At 35.2% G+C, this 18035-nt stretch overlaps 1 protein-coding gene across 3 annotated transcripts in view; it reads left to right on the forward strand.

Moving 5' to 3' along the window:
* The window catches only part of RB1CC1 (RB1 inducible coiled-coil 1), a 74519-nt gene extending 58877 nt beyond the window's left edge, over nt 1-15642 (forward strand). For 2 of the 3 annotated variants that reach the window (XM_084507405.1, XM_084507407.1), the window contains 9 exons: nt 1295-1454; nt 3208-3316; nt 3432-3672; nt 4581-4632; nt 5951-5998; nt 9033-9091; nt 10831-10967; nt 14039-14109; nt 14674-15642. In XM_084507405.1, the coding sequence (XP_084363531.1) occupies nt 1295-1454; nt 3208-3316; nt 3432-3672; nt 4581-4632; nt 5951-5998; nt 9033-9091; nt 10831-10967; nt 14039-14109; nt 14674-14751 (955 nt within the window). In that variant the 3' untranslated portion in view covers nt 14752-15642. The remainder of the gene's footprint in view (nt 1-1294; nt 1455-3207; nt 3317-3431; nt 3673-4580; nt 4633-5950; nt 5999-9032; nt 9092-10830; nt 10968-14038; nt 14110-14673) is intronic. The other variant, XM_084507406.1, reaches the window with a different exon arrangement.
* The last annotated feature ends 2393 nt before the right edge of the window (nt 15643-18035 follow it).

Here is an 18035-nt window from a genome sequence, read left to right on the forward strand (position 1 = left end):
GAAGAAAGGTGCCTTTGGTATCTGGAAGAAAAATAAAAAAGGTTAAGTAGGTGTTGTAACTAATGCCGTAGGTATTAAGCATCCTTAGAGTAACGACATACTTGAGTGTCATCTTCCAAAGAGCTGAGAGTTCACTCAGTCCATCTGTGAGGCAGATGACACCTCCTTTGGTTTGGTGCAGCTATCAGTCTTAGGTTTAGGCTGGTGCCTTAGCTTGGCACTCAGGCAACCTGGAGTAACGTGACTAGTGTGTTTTTGTTTGTATTGTAAGATGTAGGCATACCTCATTACACTTCCCAGCCAAACTTTTACTTAGCTCTCTTAATTAGGGAGAATTGGTGGCAGATACAGGTGAGTTTGTGCCGGATGATGTGGTGAAGAATTCTTGAAGCATTTTCAGATTAAGAGTTGTGCTTGTGGGAGTTGGTACGTTAGCACACTGTTTTGATTTCAGCACAGCCTATCTAATGTCAGGAGACTGTCCCTTCAGGCTGCTGAGACTGGAGAGAGGGGGGAAAAAACAAAAACAAAAACAAAAAACATTGACACGTGTATGTAGGTAGGTTTGAGGAAATTTTTATTTAAAAAATAACTCCAGTGTGGAGAAACAATTGAAATGTAATACAGGTTTTCACAAAAATTGTTGAACAAAAGTGGTTTGTCTGTACTGTACACAGTGGTGGTATAGCCAAACCACAGAAACTGTGGTTAACGCTTTGGGTTCAGTGATGGAAAATATTTGAGCTGTATAACATTGTCTGTTTCAAGAGCCATGTTAGGTTGTTATTAACCTTCCTGCCTGAGTGACATCTAATGCTTTCTTTTCTTTATGATCATCACTGCATTACTGCTGTTCTTCAGATTCTGCAAGCCAGTGTTGTCTTTTACATCTGCATTTCATTGAATTATTGCTGAATGGTGTATTTTTGTAAGGGTACTGTAGGCATTGCATTTTGACATACTGAAAATCTCAGTGGAATTGATCTGTCGTTTCTTGTTTCACCACTTTCCATACCTTGTGTCCAAAAAGTAAAAACAGAAGTCCCTCTCTCAAGAAAATTTCAAAAGTATAGTCACTGTAGCGTACTAGAAAACAATGCTTAAGTGTGCTGAGACATACATGATTGAAAATAGAATTAAATATTAATAATGACTTAATTGGAATACAGTATTCGTTAAATATTTCAGAGAAAACTGTCTCAAAACTGACGTGATTTCTGTATGTTTGCTTCTTTCATATATTCTGGGACTCTGTATATGACATAAATTTAAAGCCTAAACATTTTCTTTTAAGTCCTCCCACTGAATCATCTGCTGAATCAACTTTGGTTGCTGAACTTCAAGAAAAGCTTCAGGAAGAAAAAATGAAATTTTTGGAGCAACTTGAAGAACAAGAGAGGAGAAAGAATGAAGAAATGCAGAACATCAGAACATCGCTAACTGCAGAGCAGCAGGTAAAGTTGATTCTTTATTACTTTTCCTCCCATGAGCATGTGTTCTTTTGCTGTTCTGAAGATAATGACTTTTTTGCTGTGTAACACACTCAGAATTTGTGCTATGTTCGGTGGAGTAGTATAATGTGTTAATGAAATTCAACACTCCATGATTTATTTATTAATTGCTTAACTATCTGTGAACGTGCAATCCAGTTTCAATTTCTGTTCTTTCGTCACTTTTGCTTGTGTTGTTATGCTAGTGCTGTAAATTTTATCTGTTGATATACTGAACTCCAGAAAGATGTCACTTAAGTATGGTTTAAGTTAAGTGTTACTCTGTGCAATACATAGTTAAAGCTTTGAAATACTAATTGATTTGGAATGCTACTTAATGGCTTTTATACGTCGTCATCCTGGGCAGATGGCCTTTGAGGTTCAAAGCAAATGTAATCTTTTACGTCTTTCTAAACTTATATTAAACAACTCTGTATTCCTCACCTCGATACAAACTCCCATTACACTGATTTAATTATTACAGTATCTTTACTGGTGTATTTTTCTTTTTAAAATGTCATGAATCTCCAATTTTGTAGATGCGCTCAGTTCTGAAATTAAATCTCTTAGTAACAGCTATTATCTACAGCTTAGCATTTAAACACTAAGAAAGGTTTTTCTGTTTTAAGCACCTCTACTTTAGTTATAATAGGATCAAATAAGGTCAGAGAGACAGTGTAGTAATCAACCAGCTTAGTGAATGAACTTTGAATCACTTCATACAGAGAGCAGAAAATCAGACAGTTATAAAGAAATGAGTATTTTTAAAATTTCTGGACTGCAGACATTAATACTGAAGTACATAGTTAATCTAATAGGGATATCTTACAGATTGATAATTTTAAGATCTCTTTTTGTGTTGGAATCTGCCTTAGTATACCATTTTCCTTGTTATCTAATAATCTTCATTCATGCAAAGCATGGTAGAGAAAGCATTAACATCAAATTTCAATGAAATACAGAACCTAATTAAAAATAAACATATACTCCAGTGCTGAAAACTTATGTCTGCCTCCAACGATTGCTGAATTTTCTGGGTGTTTAACCTCATACTTGATGTCATTTTCACCTTAGTAAAGTTATTTAAGTTTTTGCTTATGCTTGTGATGTGTTGTGTTATGTGAGTTTTGTTAGACAGACTCAACAGGAAAAAGATACAACTATAAAAGTTGTATGACCAGACAAATAACTTCTGATTTAAGACAGATGAATAGGCATAGAAAAAAAATATAAAATACAGAATTAAAGAATCTAAAGCTAGTCAAGGTCATGACTGGCTCCTATAATTCACCAAAGAAGTGAAATTGTGATTTAAAATACCCTCTTAATAGATAGTTGGTAGTTTTTTTTTAATCTCCCTTCACCACAGCCTTAAAAGTAGGAGGTATGAGGGTGTAATGGTTAGAGGGATTCATATCATAGAATCAGTAAAGTTGGAAAAGACCTCTAAGACCAACCTCTGGTCCAACCATCCCCCTACCACCATTATCACCCACCAAACCATGTCCCTAAGCACCACGTCCAACCTTTTCTTGAACACCCCCATGGACAGCAACTCTAACACCTCCCTGGGCAACCCATTCCAATACCTAAAATTTCCTCAGCGTGGCATAAAAACAAACAGCTTAGTTCTTGCTTGGGCTTTTATTTCTCTCTTCTCTTGCTCTAACTAGTCTCTTACGTTTCCTATTTCAGTAATACTTCTGTTTGTTTTCAGACCAACTTTAACACTGTTTTGGCAAGAGAAAAAATGAAGAAAGAAAATATAATTAATGACCTTAGTGACAAATTAAAAATGCTAACACAACAGCAAGAAAAAGATAAGGGTAAGCATACTGTGAAAGTATTTCTTTTCTAATAGGACAATTCCATTTGCGTCAGGTTGGTTTTGCTCCTTTGTTCTGCTATTATTAAAGGAATTTTTATTTATTTGCGTCATAGATTTGATTGAAACGCTTTCTGAAGATCGAGCTCGTTTACTTGAAGAAAAGAAAAAGCTTGAAGAACAAGTTAATAAGCTGAGGAGTAGTAATCTTTCTCCATCAACCTACTTAGCAGCAGCTTCAGAAGCTTGTGGAGCATGTGCAGCTGATATTCCTGCTGACACAGATAGATTAGCTTCTGACATTGCAGCTGAAGGGAGAATGGACTCCACAATGGAAACCAGTATGATGGCTGTGCAGTAAGTATGGGGGCATGGTAGTAGAATTACACAAAGCATGCTCACGTTCTTTGTGTGTGTGCTGTTGGGTGTTCTGAAGTACAAATGAGCATGTTTAACACTCCCTCCACCTTTGATATTCTTACTAAGAATGTTCTTTTAAATGTACATATACAATTGTGGCATCACAGTCATCAGAAATGGATGGTTTTGATGGCTTTGAAGTAGACAGCCTTAAGGGCTTTGCAATTATAAGGTGAAAAATTACATCGAAGTGTATGAAATATAAATCAAGTGGAAGAAGAGCAATTGTAATAGCGACCTAGGATGAGCTATTAGAGTTTACATTTTGTTGGCATATCTTTTGAACAGTGGCTGACTTCAGATCAAACACAGAAAACTTTCTGGTTGGTTGAGCGTGTGACTGTTGTAGATTGCATAACGATGTTTGTGTATGAGTGGGAAGTGGAGATACTTGCCCGTGGTAGAAATTAGACTGAATCTTGGGCTGAATCTTGTGAAATATGCAGAAATGGCCCCTTTCTTCTTAAATGACCGCAAACTTATCATTTATCAGTGACTGAAAATTCACTGGATTATAGAAGGGGGTAAGGGTTTTTTTTTAATTTTTCAAAGGTTTTGCCAGTCAATGCTGATTCTTAAATTGCCTTTCTGTTCTGTAGTTTTGTTTCTTCTCCCTCAGCTTCCCAGCTACTTTCCTGATTCTTTGCTTTCCTGATTCTTTCTTTCCTAAATACATACCTTGCCTATGTACTAGGAATGCTAGTACCAAAGTATTCTGTAAGCTTCTTACGCTAGCAGAATGACGGCATTCATCTGTGCATGAATGAGAAGGGGGGGAAAAAGCACTTTTTTGAGTGTGTGGGGAAAAAAATTGCTTTTAATGTACCCATTTCTTTCTCTTGTAGTGAAAATGTCCATATGTCTGAAGAAAAACAGAGGATCATGTTGTTAGAAAGAGTGAGTAGATTATCTGTGAGATTAAGCATTACAGCTAATTACTATAAATGTCTGTTAGTACTGTGGTGCAATATAGCATTAGCAAAGCTTATAAATACTATTTCGAGGAATGTTTTCTATTTGAATGATTTTCGGATTGGTATAACTGAAGTCATTCAAAATAAGTATTAATACAGTGTATTTATACTGAGCCTAGCTTAATGCGCATTTATACTTTGCTCTGTTTATATAGATTTTGGGGATAAATGAGTTGGGTGTAGTATTTCCTTCTTTGCAGTAACAGTTCATTGGCCTAAGGAATTTTTTTACCATGGAAAAAAAAAGTTTGCATGTTTAAATCAAGGCATCCAAAACAGTTGGACAGGAGTCAAGATTGATTTTATGCTCTTCCTTTGGAAGCAGGTTACTTCTACTCTTAGACTGTTACTACTTAGGTGATCTTAGTTCTACCTGGGATGCATTATAATCTTGACAGTATTACTTCAGTAAAAATTGAGATAGCGCCTGTTTTGAATGTTCATATTCCAATTTTCTGACTTTACTGTAATGCTCCTACGTTAAGTACTTATTTAACGTGCAGGTTAGGATTGTGAGTTTAAAGCTAGAGTCACTCCCCTGCCTCTCACAAACAATATACGTTAATTTAATTTTTACTTCTGTTACTCCTTTTATTTTGAGTGTAGCTTTCAGCATAATTGAATTGTGGAACCTGTTTGATGAAATAAGCTTTTTACTTATTGGTAAACAGTTAAATCAATCCTCAGTGGTTGAACTGAAATCTTTCATGTTCTGGTCATTTTTAACAATTCAGTCATATTTAATTCCTCTCTAGTTGCCTTTTTTTTCCTCTTCAAAGTTGAAACCTGAGTTTCTTTAGGATCACTTACACTGCATTCTCTGATCAGCAGGAGAACTTGAATGTTGAACCACATAATGCAAGTGACTGGATGTTTCTGATTAAGACTACTTGCACATTTTATTCTGTATTCTGCTTGCAAAGCAGAATACATGTCATATTGTCATGGTTAGTAGCTAGCAGCCACAAAATAGTAACATATTTTTTTCTGTTTTATTGATGGCATATTTTCAAGTTGAGGAGAAGAATGAGTGTGGAGATAAGCATAGTTTAGCAGTAGTAATTGCTGGCCTTTGAACTTTGTGCAAGTCTTCATTCAAAATATCTTTTGATACTGTTTTAAAACTGAAGCAAGTAAAGATTTCTATTGTGCAACTACTCTGGAACTCATAGTGTCAACACTATTTAAGATGTATATACTGTACAAGTTGTATTAGTTAATCAGATAAGATTTTCTTTCAGACTTTGCAGTTGAAAGAAGAGGAAAATAAGAGATTAAATCAAAGATTGGTAAGTATTTGTGCAATGCACATCTTTTAGGTACCTTTAAAAAAAAATTACAAATTTTAAATTTGTTAAAATTTCTTTAAATCTGAAAATGTGGTTTATTAACTACAAAAGTGTTTTAAATGGTAATGCAAGGGGCAAATCACTGATCTGATAACCTTTGAGTTACCTCAATTTAGCAGTTTTCCCATAGGATGGATGAATATGATTGGAGCTCTTCATCCCAAAAAGCACAGACTCTCCAGGCTTGGTGTGGGGGGAATAAATTTCAGTTTCAGCAAGGCTCGGTTCTTCAGCAACAGTAGATTGAAAGCCAGTTTACAAGTTTATATATATGCCTGCACATTAAGCATATTTAGCAATAACCTAGATATTGTTTTTGGAAAACTGTTTTTTGATGTTAGCATTTTTAGAGGTTTTCTTGTTTGCTTTTAATTTTCAAAATAGGGATGCAGCACATCAGAATACAACAGTGCTGTTGGCTCTGTCACACTTCTGTTATAAAGTGCTTTTAAGTTATAAGCCAAAAGTCTACTTATCCTAATAAAGCGTTCAGAATACTCAGAGACCCTTCCACCTGCATTTGTATTTTTATCAAGTGTGGAACTTTAATTTTGCATAGCTACTGAAAATACTGTCATCATTTTTAACTTATATGCTGAAATATCAGTCAATGCCTAAGGAAGGATAGAGAATATGCTGACAGAGTTCCTTTAATTCATGAGCTATGAATCCTTCTCGATTGATTTAGCTGGAGCGTAGCATTGCTAGTAGGTCTTAACCTGAATTCAAAATAATGTTTATACGGGAAATTGTTAGTTCTGTTGGCAGTTGAATGGTTGGACTGGCCATGGAGATCGCCATTTCTTTAAATGGATAGATATCTAGGAATTTTATAAGAACTGGTATCTGTGTGGTTGCATGAAGTTACATGCCATAGAAGAAGTCTTTAAATTTCTTCAGTTACTTAACACCAGTCAGTTTTCTGCCTGGGATAGGACTGAAATTTGGTTTAGAAGTTACTTCTGTTCTCCTGTTACATACTCAGGTATTAAATGACTGTTTTTTTCAAAAGCTTTCCATTCCCCATTAAAATCTGTCCTTAAAAATCTTGCTATTGCAGATCATAAAAGATTGCAACACCTTTTAAAGCATATTTCCTTATACCTGTTTATTCAGAATGCTTATAAAGTGCACAAAAGGCATTTCTTTATAACAAACACATTGGACGGTCTGCTAAACTTCCCTGTAGTATCCTGAATTAAATTCTGTATCTTTTGCCATCTAAGAGTAAAATTAAGTTGAAGGAAGTTTGGTGTTGTACAAGATAAATACAAAATCATTTCCATTAGTGTATTTAATAACAAGCTGTGTAGGAGAAATTAGCAGTTTATTGGTATCTAAATCTATTCAAAGTTAATTTCTAAATGGGCATAAGAACATACCTTCTCAATACCTTACATGTAGGTCAGCTGTTTCAAAAATAAAATATTTAGTCATCTCTTCCTCCTCCTTTTTCTCACCCCCTTCCCAATACTCTTCTAAAACTAAAATACACATCAGTGTTAACATATCAATATTTATTTATACCCAGCTACCTCAGATAAGGAACCCAGAAGGTGTACTGCATAATAAAAGAATCTTTTTCAGGTCACTGGATTTTGCAGTAAAGTTTGTGGGTTACCTCTTTAAGCAATACAAGTTAAAAAGGATCTTTTAATGACAGGAATGTTGTTAGAGGATATTCATTACTTTATAAGAGCTGTTGAAAAAACTTGTATTTATTTTATTTCTATTTGTTTATTTTATTTTAATTTATGTGTTTGGTTTACACGGCAAGGTTTTGTTAGTGGGGCAGCTTCAGGGGTGGCCACTCTGAGAAGGATCCAGCAGCTGCCCCATGTTAGATAAGGGCCAGTTTCAGCCTGCTCCAAAGGGACCTGCAGCTGGCCAGACCCAAGCCAATAAGCGATGTTTTTGCCTCTGAGAGCAGAATTAGAAAAAGGAGGAAAAAAAGAGTGGGTGGATGTGGCCTGGAGGAGGCTGTTGCCCATGGAGAGCCCCCTCAGGAGCAGGCCCCGGGCTGGAGCACTTCTCATTGCTATTAACAAGGGAGAGGTCAGCTATTTCATAATTAGTGGTGTGGGTTTTTTTTTTTTGTTTGTTTGTTTTTAAAAAAAAAAAAAGCTGCTACAGAGCAAGCTGACAGAAAGATAATCTTTTCTTGAGTGAATGAGAGGGATCTGGGGGTCGTGGTAGACAGCAAGTTGAATATGAGCCAGCAGTGTGCCCTGGCAGCCAGGAGGGCCAACCGTGTCCTGGGGTGCATCAAGCACGGCATCGCTAGTAGGTCAAGGGAGGTGATTGTCCCGCTCTACTCTGCGCTGGTGCGGCCTCACCTCGAGTACTGTGTGCAGTTCTGGGCACCACAGTATAAAAAGGACATGAAACTGTTGGAGAGTGTCCAGAGGAGGGCTACGAAGATGGTGAAAGGCCTTGAGGGGAAGATGTACGAAGAACGGCTGAGGTCACTGGGCCTGTTCAGCCTGGAGAAGAGGAGGCTGAGGGGAGACCTCATCACAGTCTACAACTTCCTCGTAAGGGGGTGTCGAGAGGCAGGAGACCTTTTCTCCATTAACACCAGTGACAGGACCCAAGGGAACGGGGTTAAGCTGAGGCAGGGGAAATTTAGGCTTGACATCAGGAGGGGGTTCTTCACAGAGAGGGTGGTTGCACACTGGAACAGGCTCCCCAGGGAAGTGGTCACTGCACCGAGCCTGTCTGAATTTAAGAAGAGATTGGACTGTGCACTTAGTCACATGGTCTGAACTTTTGGGTAGACCTGTGCGGTGTCAAGAGTTGGACTTGATGATCCTTAAGGGTCCCTTCCAACTCAGGATATTCTATGATTCTATGATCTACGAGAGCAGGCAGGTTTGAAAACAGCAGCGAACGATTTATTTCAACCATATTGTTATCTGCCATTTACATTTCATCATAGCTTGCCAATTCTTTATATCTATTTTGTTTTTTATAGATGTCCCAGAGCATGTCTTCAGTATCCTCAAGACATTCTGAAAAAATAGCAATTAGAGAGTAAGTACATGTTTATTTTCCTATAGTCAGATGGACGTGCCTTCAGTAATAAATGTTGTTAAAGAATGTCACAGTTCTTCTGTCTTTTCTCTGTAATGAAAAGGTGTGTAGATCATCTTTATAGCTCACACATCAGTTATTGAACCATGCCAGTTCAGAATAAATCAAATTTTATAAACTTCTTTTTTTTTTTCCTTTTTAAAAAAGGCCTTTCTGAATTCATTATTGAATTTTTGATTTCTTGATTTCCCTGATTTCTTGATGTCTTAGTTTTCCTTTATAAGGCTAATATTCCATGGGATTTCTAGAATGCGTCCATTATTTTCTTTTAGATTTACTTTTTCTTTAGCTGTTATCTTTCTGAAATAATGCTAAGAAAAAGTCAAAGGAATGCTATTCACCCTGAATCTGTATAGTGCTGTATAGTGTATTTCAGTAGAAATTCTACTTTCTTAAAATTTTGACCTATCTTGAGAGAATGAAATTAACTCAAATATTTTTTTATGTATTCTGGAACTCTTAACATGTAAAATTGTTGCGTGTGTGTGTCAATTATTGCAAAATATGAAAGCTACAGACAGTTGTTTTCAAATAATATTTCAATTTGAGATTGAGGAACATCAAAAATGCTTGTTTTTGGGGGAAAAACAAAACATTCTGTTAATGTTTTCTGAATTACACCAAATAGCATGTTTATTGTAACAAGGGCAGTATGTACAGAATCAACCCTTCATTTGAGCATCTGAATATTATGGCAGCTCTCATGGTATTATCTGGGGACAAAAATATTATGAAAGAAGATTTTACTCATCCAAGAGAAATATCTTTGAGTCATAGTCTGTCATCATATCAGTACGGGGGAAAAGCTGTGTTATTTTATCTGAAAGTGTGCATTAAAGCATATGAGAGAGATTTCTCTCCAGACTTGTTTATACCTGAGTATCTTTCTGCCCCCCACCCTTTTACAAAGAAGTATTTCCCACTCTCTTTGCCACTTCATCCCCCACATTCAGTATAATAGTAACATTTATTCCTAGTATTCTCATGGTTTAATGCTTAACTTGTAGCTGTTTCAGAATTCATTTCATTCATGGGTAATTAAATTAAATTCCAACACATTTGAACCGTGAAACAAATTGGAGACAGAAGTTCTCTAACTTCTTCGGCCAAGTTTCAGCAACAGAACTTTATGGCTTGTGTTAACCTGCTGTCAGGAAGAAGCAGACTTCTGAAACTTTTTATGTGAAGTAACCACAGTATTTCTTCGTTTCTAACCTTTTGATCAGAGTCAGATGAACATTTCATCTCTTTGTCCCGTGTGCTTAAAATCTTAGGATATCTACATAAATGCTTTGCTGTATTTTTTGAGATCATATTAGCAACAGTTTAAAACATCAAAAAGCTGTTTGTAAATACTATGGTACAGTGATAAGTATCATAAGTATGGGTGAATAAAAAACAGTTTAAAAAAAAAAAAAAAAGACCGTAGTAGAATATTTTAAGTATTCCTGTTTAATGAGCTGATGGATGTAGAAAAACATTCAAAAATATTTTTTAAAGGTATTTTTGTTGACTCCAGAAAATATAAAATGTGTATGAATTAACATAAGTAGAAAATTCTGTGTTGCTATGTGGCTTAAGTCTCATCCTGCCTGTGCAGTATATGGAAAAATAGTTATTGTAACTTATGTAGTCTTAAACTGTCGTGCTTCTGTCGCTAAATTCCTTAATATCTCTAGTTTTCAGGTTGGCGATTTGGTTCTAATAATCTTGGATGAAAGGCATGACAACTACGTATTATTTACTGTTAGTCCAACCTTGTATTTCTTGCACTCAGAATCTCTTGCTGCATTGGATCTCAAACCAGGTGAGTGTGGTAAGTGTCAAATTATTTTCAATATTTGTCTTCCTACAAATAATGCTTAAATTTCTAACAGTTAGTAAGTGATATAAATACTTATGTGGTAAATGCAACAAGTGTGTAATGTAAATAGCTATTAACTTTCTCTGCAGCTTTTGCTATTTGATACTAAATGTTTTTCAACACAGAACACTTTAAATCAAAATTTTATGCAGGTGTTGATATCTCTGAAAAATAGAAAAGAATATCTGCATCTTCAAGCTGTAATAAATGCCAATTTTATATACAGTGTATATTAACATAGAATCATAGAACAGCCTAGGTTAGAGGGGACCTCAAAAGAGCATCCCATCCAACCTTTTGTAGTAAAAGGGAGCCTGGATGAGATTGTCTAGCACTCTGTCCAGTTGCATCTTGAAAACCTGTAGCGATGGGGAATTCTAGCATATCTCTGGGGACTCCAGTGATTGATTCTTCTCACTGTAAAACATTTTTCTTAGACAACCTGGGTTTTTCTGGGAGACAAACCTCTCCCAGTGCATCTTGGACCCAGTTGCCTCTTGCATTCTCCATGTAGCTGTTAGTGAAGAGATCCTCTGTCCTCTTTGCAGCTGTCCGTTAAGTACCGGAATACTGTGATGAAGTTTGCCCAAGCCTTGTGTTCTCCAAGGTCGAAAGACCTGCCTTTCCTCATAGGGCAGCTTTGCCAATCTTTTGATCATTTAGGGAAAACGTTCTATCAGGTCACTTGCTATTCAGTATCAGCAATAATAGCGTATAATTGTGTAGGTCTCAGGCCTATTATTATGTGGAATTTGTTCTCAGTGTCTTTTTTTATTTGATGAGGATAGCAAATGCAAAACTCATTGTAACATTTCTGTCAAAACTGTGCATACTCAGTTCTTATTTTTAATTCCTGGCTTTATGATGCTCTTTAAAGATTCTTTGGATAAAATGTGTTCTCTCTCTAGCTCATCTTCTGTGAAGTGACTTGAATTTAGGTTCATGTATTTATGGCCCTAAATATGGGTCTATAATAATAAAATGTAAGCTATAGTATAGGGGAGTTTGCAAGCAATTTTTTTGCTGATAAAGTTTTCCCACTGTATTTATATGGTGAAACTACTCTCTGAAGAATAATGAGTCCTGCTAGTTTCTGTACATTTTGTTTATGTTCAGGTTGGTGACACATTTGCTTTTTTCCCCTGTTTAATCTTCAGGTTATACATTGGTGATTTTTGGCAGCTACGTAAACTTAAAAAATTGAAGTATTAATCTTTCAGATATCAGGAAAAATAACAATGTTTAGTGCATTACAATGAACTGTGCTAAATTAAATAGATTAATGTAAATGTCTTTAATCTATCATACCTAATGTATGTTTTACAAACCTCCCCATCTCACCATGCTCCAGATCTTTGTTCCAGAAATATTTAAGAGTATGCATCAAAAGGAACTTTATTAATTCTTACAAGTGAAAATATATACCTGCTGTTGCTTGTCAGAAGCTGTTAATTTATACTCAAGCAGCAGACCTCATTATGGGTTTCAGTTACAATAAAAGATCACCAAGTTCTAACTGAATTCAGAAACTGCTGAAGAATCTGTGCTGTATGTTTTCTCATATATGTCTGGGCAGAATCCCTATCTTACAGACATAATACAGTACAACAATGGCATTAGTGTTGCATACGTAACTGTGATATACGACTGATTGTTTTCTTACTGTTGGTTTACGTACATAAGGTAACCACTGTTTCAGTTTGTATATTATCCTGAGTATGCAATTCACTGAAAACTGTTTTTGAATGGACTTACTTTGTTCTGTCCTTACCACTTGCTAACCAGAGGTAGTGTTACGTCTGAGAAAACTGCACATAAAACAACCATGAAGACTTACCTTTGGAACACACTTATTTCTAGCTCAGTATTTCAAGAAATAGCGTCTTGATTCTATTTCTGCATCAGAAAAGTAGGGAAAATGAAATAAAGGTTACTTTAGTATTATTTGTGACAGATCGGAATTGGTGTGGACCTAGGTACTACAAATTGTTTCAAAGTCTACCAAAACCAACATAAATCTGACCTTTTGAACCAACATGTATAAATTTTTAATACATCTGTATAGATCTCTACAATATTAAGTGTCAGGGACTTAGACTGTCATAGTGTGTGCCTCCATTAAGAAAACTTAGAATGTTAGGATGATGCTGAAGTTGGCTGAAGACTGCAGGGTTCGTTTTGTCACACATCGTCTCAATATGGAAGTTTTAATTTGCAAATTTCAGGAATGAATGGCATCTTTCTCATTTTTGTGAATTTAATGAAGTCCACCAGCCAAGCAAATTCAAAAAAAATCTAGTATTTTAATCATAACATATTGTTGTACAGCATTCAGATCAGATATGAATATTTCCTACTGATACGTAGGAGCTTTGAGCAGAATGGAATCTGCTTTATTATTAATAGCCAAACTAATTTTGAAGAGCTAGATTAAAACTTCAAACACTGGTTCTTGAGTGACTTACGTTCTAGTCGCTGGATCCAGTTTTTTGTAGATGTGTTTAGAAGAGCACTGATGATGCAGAGCACATTCCTTCAGTCTGTTTTTGATGTTTTATTCATGCCATAATCACTGACAAAATAGATGTAATTTCTTGGAATAATAGACAAATACATGTCCTTACTCTCACTGGAATTTATAAATGCTGAAAGTTTTATATGGAAGACTTTCAATCCTTTGAAATACTTCAAGAAATTATCATCCTAAATCTGACTAAATGGTCAAACAAGGTTGACTAGAATAATTCTGAGTCGTTAAATTAATTTCAATTTTGATTTGCTTTTTCTCTTTGCTAATTTTTATTTTTCAAATAAAGTTTGAACTGAAACATTGTTTTTATTTGAAAATGCCAGTAACCCCATTTTGACATAATTTCTTTATTTTTTGTGGCTTTAACTTTAAAATGTTTTTTGAACAATTCATGTTTTCAAGGAAAATGTTGACAAATATTTCACTGTAGTTAATATAATGTCCTGTTGCCTGTAGTTGACTATCCAAAATAGTAAACACATTGTCTCTTTAGCTTCAGGTGCATCTAGGAGACCTTGGGTGCTAGGAAAAGTTATGGAAAAGGAATATTGCCAGGCAAAAAAGGTAAGAGTATTGGAATAGAAACATCTGATTACATTAATAAGGAAGAAAAACAGATTAAATGTTACAATTACATAAAGTATACTCTTCACATAATATGTGAGAGTACTTCAGTATAGAGATTGTCCAGGGTCAGTGAATAGTAAGAGAAGGGGAGCTAGAAAAAAAAGAGTGAGCGAGCAAGTGGCTTGGATAGGTTTGCCTCTGGAAAACCTGCTTGTGTGATAAAACTTTTTGTTGGGATCCTAGTGACTATTTCCATCAACCCTGTGTAATAATATTTCAATGACCTGTAGGCTACAATTCCTAAACTTCGGTTCAGTTCCTGGTAAGATTTTGGTACCTCAAAACCATCAGAATTTAACAGCAATCAGGGAAAATGATGAAGTATCTTTGGAGACCCAGATAAGGCAATAATTTAGTATGAAGAGGAACCTTGCCAGGGTCTGGCAAACTTAGAGGGACGGGAGTCAGTCTTTATTTAAAACAAAACCAAAAAAAAAAAAACAGGTATAATCCTCTGATTACATTTGTAATATGCTTTTTTTTTTTTTTTTTTTTTTGTAGGCACAAAACAGATTTAAAGTTCCTTTGGGTACAAAATTCTACAGAGTGAAAGCAGTACCATGGAACAAGAAAGTATAACACAACAGAATTTCAGTTCATTTTGTCTCCATTCTTTTTTGACTTGTCCTTCAGTGCTTGTTCATCGCTCCGAATACCAGGCCATGTTTTTATACTGAGGTCATGTGACAAGATACTTCACTGATGTACTGCTTTTACTTTTTAACAGGTCGCATTTTAGAAACAAGAATTTCATCAGAATCTCTGACCCTGTTCCAATTTTTTTACCCAGATAACTTTAGGAGTGTGGACCAAATGAGTTCATTTTCTCAAAGGGCAACCACATGCAACATGGTTTGTTAGCCATGTTAATTGCCTGTTAAATATACATTAGCTTGTATTTAGGTGTTAAATGTTAGTTACCATTATTACCAGCATATGTCCTTTTGTGAAATCATTATCAAAGTACTTGCACTCTTTAACAGATTCTTTATATGTGTAAAATTCATCAACTATTTAAAGAGGAGTGTTCATTGCATGCAGATAATCATATAATTTTTCTTCAACATGAGTTTGCCTCAGTAGATGAATAAAAATAACTACTGCAACTTGTTTCATTACATGAAAATGCTCTTTAATGTTTAAAAAAAGTAATTTGATGGACTGATTTTGGAAATCAGTCACAGTTAGATCTGCAATCTTCAAAAGCACTTTCGATGGATTGATCACACAGATTCTGAAGGGAAGACTCATGTGCTGTTTATTCAAAGTGAAGTACTTGTTCTTCCCAACAAACCAGAAATCTTGTATTAATCTATTTAGAAAAATCATATTGATGAAATTGTATTTCATGGTTGAGTTTCAGGAAAAAACTCATTGTACATTAACCCATACAAGAGTCATTTAAGTAACAAATTATTGTAATTGTAAAAGACATGTAGAATTTTAAAACAATAAAGATTTGAAACTGTATGTGTTTGAAGCATTTGTGTGCCTTTTAAATATTAACTTTCTATAATGTTTATTTTGTATTAATCTGTTACAGCTCTTATCTGATTGGTCAAGCAAAGTTTCATTACAACTACATTTTCACCAGAAGGAGTTAGTGTTCAACAACATTCAGTAATTGCCTTGTAATAATAGTTAGGCAGTATGGTAGCTAGATAAATAGTAATTTTGTTAACAAATCAGACTGATACATGACATTTTTAAAAACAATTGTACTGGCTACAGTTTAAAAATATAGTCTACTTTATTTTTTTTAATAATGCTATAAGAAAATGCACCAGAAATGAGTAACCAGTTGAAAGTGAAATTCTGGATACAGAAGCTTATGTCTAGGACTTAACTGATACAGTTACATGTATGTAATGACGATTTATCTTCGGAAGGTATAGAGTGGAGGAAGAGAGAAGATAAAGAAATGATCACATGAAAATGTCAATGCTTCTCCCCATATGTTGCAAATATTATTCCTCCAGACTAAATAATTCACTTCAATGCTTCTCCCCATATGTTGCAAATATTATTCCTCCAGACTAAATAATTCACTTCAATACCCTGAAAATCCAGTGTTTTACTTTAAAGCAAACAAACAAAAACTTAAGGTCAGATTATTTTTTTTAAATTGTGAAATGTGTAGACTTGGAATTGTATCTCACCTTCGATTAAAATAAAACTAAGACAGTTGATCTCTGGAAAATAGGATGGCATTTCATCAAGCCTCTTTCTTACACGATTCTTAAATTTGCTAGTTGGTGGATGGACTCTTTAAAGCTACTTAGTTTAAAAAACAAAGTGCCTTGTTCTTCAGGAACAATATTACCATATTTGAGTATTACCCAGTGGCAAATATGTAAATAACATCGATCTATAAAGCAAGGTTAAAGTTCTGTAATCAGTTGAGTCAAGTGGCTTACAAAGGTGCGCACATAGCACTATTCATTCCTTCTAATAAGCTGTGTGTTCAATTGCCTTGATACTGACAAAACTCCACTGACAAAACTTCTCCAATCCTTAGATAATCTTCCTACTGCTTTGAGCCTTATTTGCCTTTTAGGGACTCATCTCCTGGAAGCCACCAGGCCTAGCTAAGAGGCACAGAGTCCTTCCATTTCTGGGAGAATGGTTACTCCTTGAGTAGCAATGGATCTGCATAATAGTATGCATGTAGTTCGGCACTACAATGTAAAATATCACTCTGCCATTATTGAATAGCCTACTTCGAAGATAAGTAGAAGGTCCTCTGGATCTTTCCTCATGGAGAAAAGGATCTGTTTGTGAAGTTCTAGATAGGATAAAATGGTAGACTTCGTTGTGGGCCTCCAGAACTGTGCACCTACAAACAACAGTCCTTTTAGGACATTCAAAAATGTGCTTCTGGTACTCCAACCTCTAAGACTGCACCAAGGTCTGTGTGTCTTGCTACTCTTTAGATGACATTAGGTTGTTGCAGCTTCTCAGATTATCTTCCTGAGCGTACAACTCCATGCTGAGAATTTTTTAACAATATAAAATAGCTTTAGTTTTGTCTTAAGAAAAGTCTGTGCTTTCATTTTAAATTAATCAAAGTTGTTTGCTGTGCAGATTGAAATTATATGTAACTTTTATGTGGACAATAGCAGTATTGATGCATGGTGCTATGAAAGTTGGTTTGATTTCCTTCTGATTTCTGTCTTATCATAGGCAGAGACATGATTGATGCTTATAGAACCAAGAAACACACAAGCAATTTGAGCGTGAAAAAGCCTAAATACTTGGTTTAAAAAAAAAGTACTGTAATGCAAACCATGAATGCAGAAAAAAGTCCTTCCCAGCTGATATCTGCCACTTAAAAGAATACCAGGATATAGCTGTTATTTTTACATGACATCATACTTCTAAAATATAAATAACCAGCAATGGCTTTGGTTTTTAGGAATATTTGTCATGTGTTTCATTTTATAATCTTTATGTATATTTGAAATGGAAATTCTGTCAAACAAACTCCTAACATATTCAGTAATGATTCTGAACAGTCATTGAAAAAAATTTAGTTTACATATTTTTTGTATGTCACAGCCTTACTGGTTCTTGAAACTATGCTTGTTATGCACCACCTATGTGTTTCATCTTGCTCCATAATAAAATTTTGTATATGGCTATATAATTTGGAGCAACAGCATATTCAGAAGAGGTCAGGGAAGGCTGGGAATTAGTTAGGTCATGAGAGATTTCTTTCATTGTTTTGTGTGTGGCTGTGTGTTGGAAATGTATTTGACTTATTTAAAAACAAACCCTCTTGTGCTACTGCTAATATATATTTAGTCTGTAAGTCTGGCTTTTAACAAGAGCAACTATATTTTGAAGTGCAAAAAGAAACATGA

This window comes from Aythya ferina, assembly GCF_964211825.1.
Source record: "Aythya ferina genome assembly, chromosome: 2".
Taxonomy (NCBI): domain Eukaryota; kingdom Metazoa; phylum Chordata; class Aves; order Anseriformes; family Anatidae; genus Aythya; species Aythya ferina.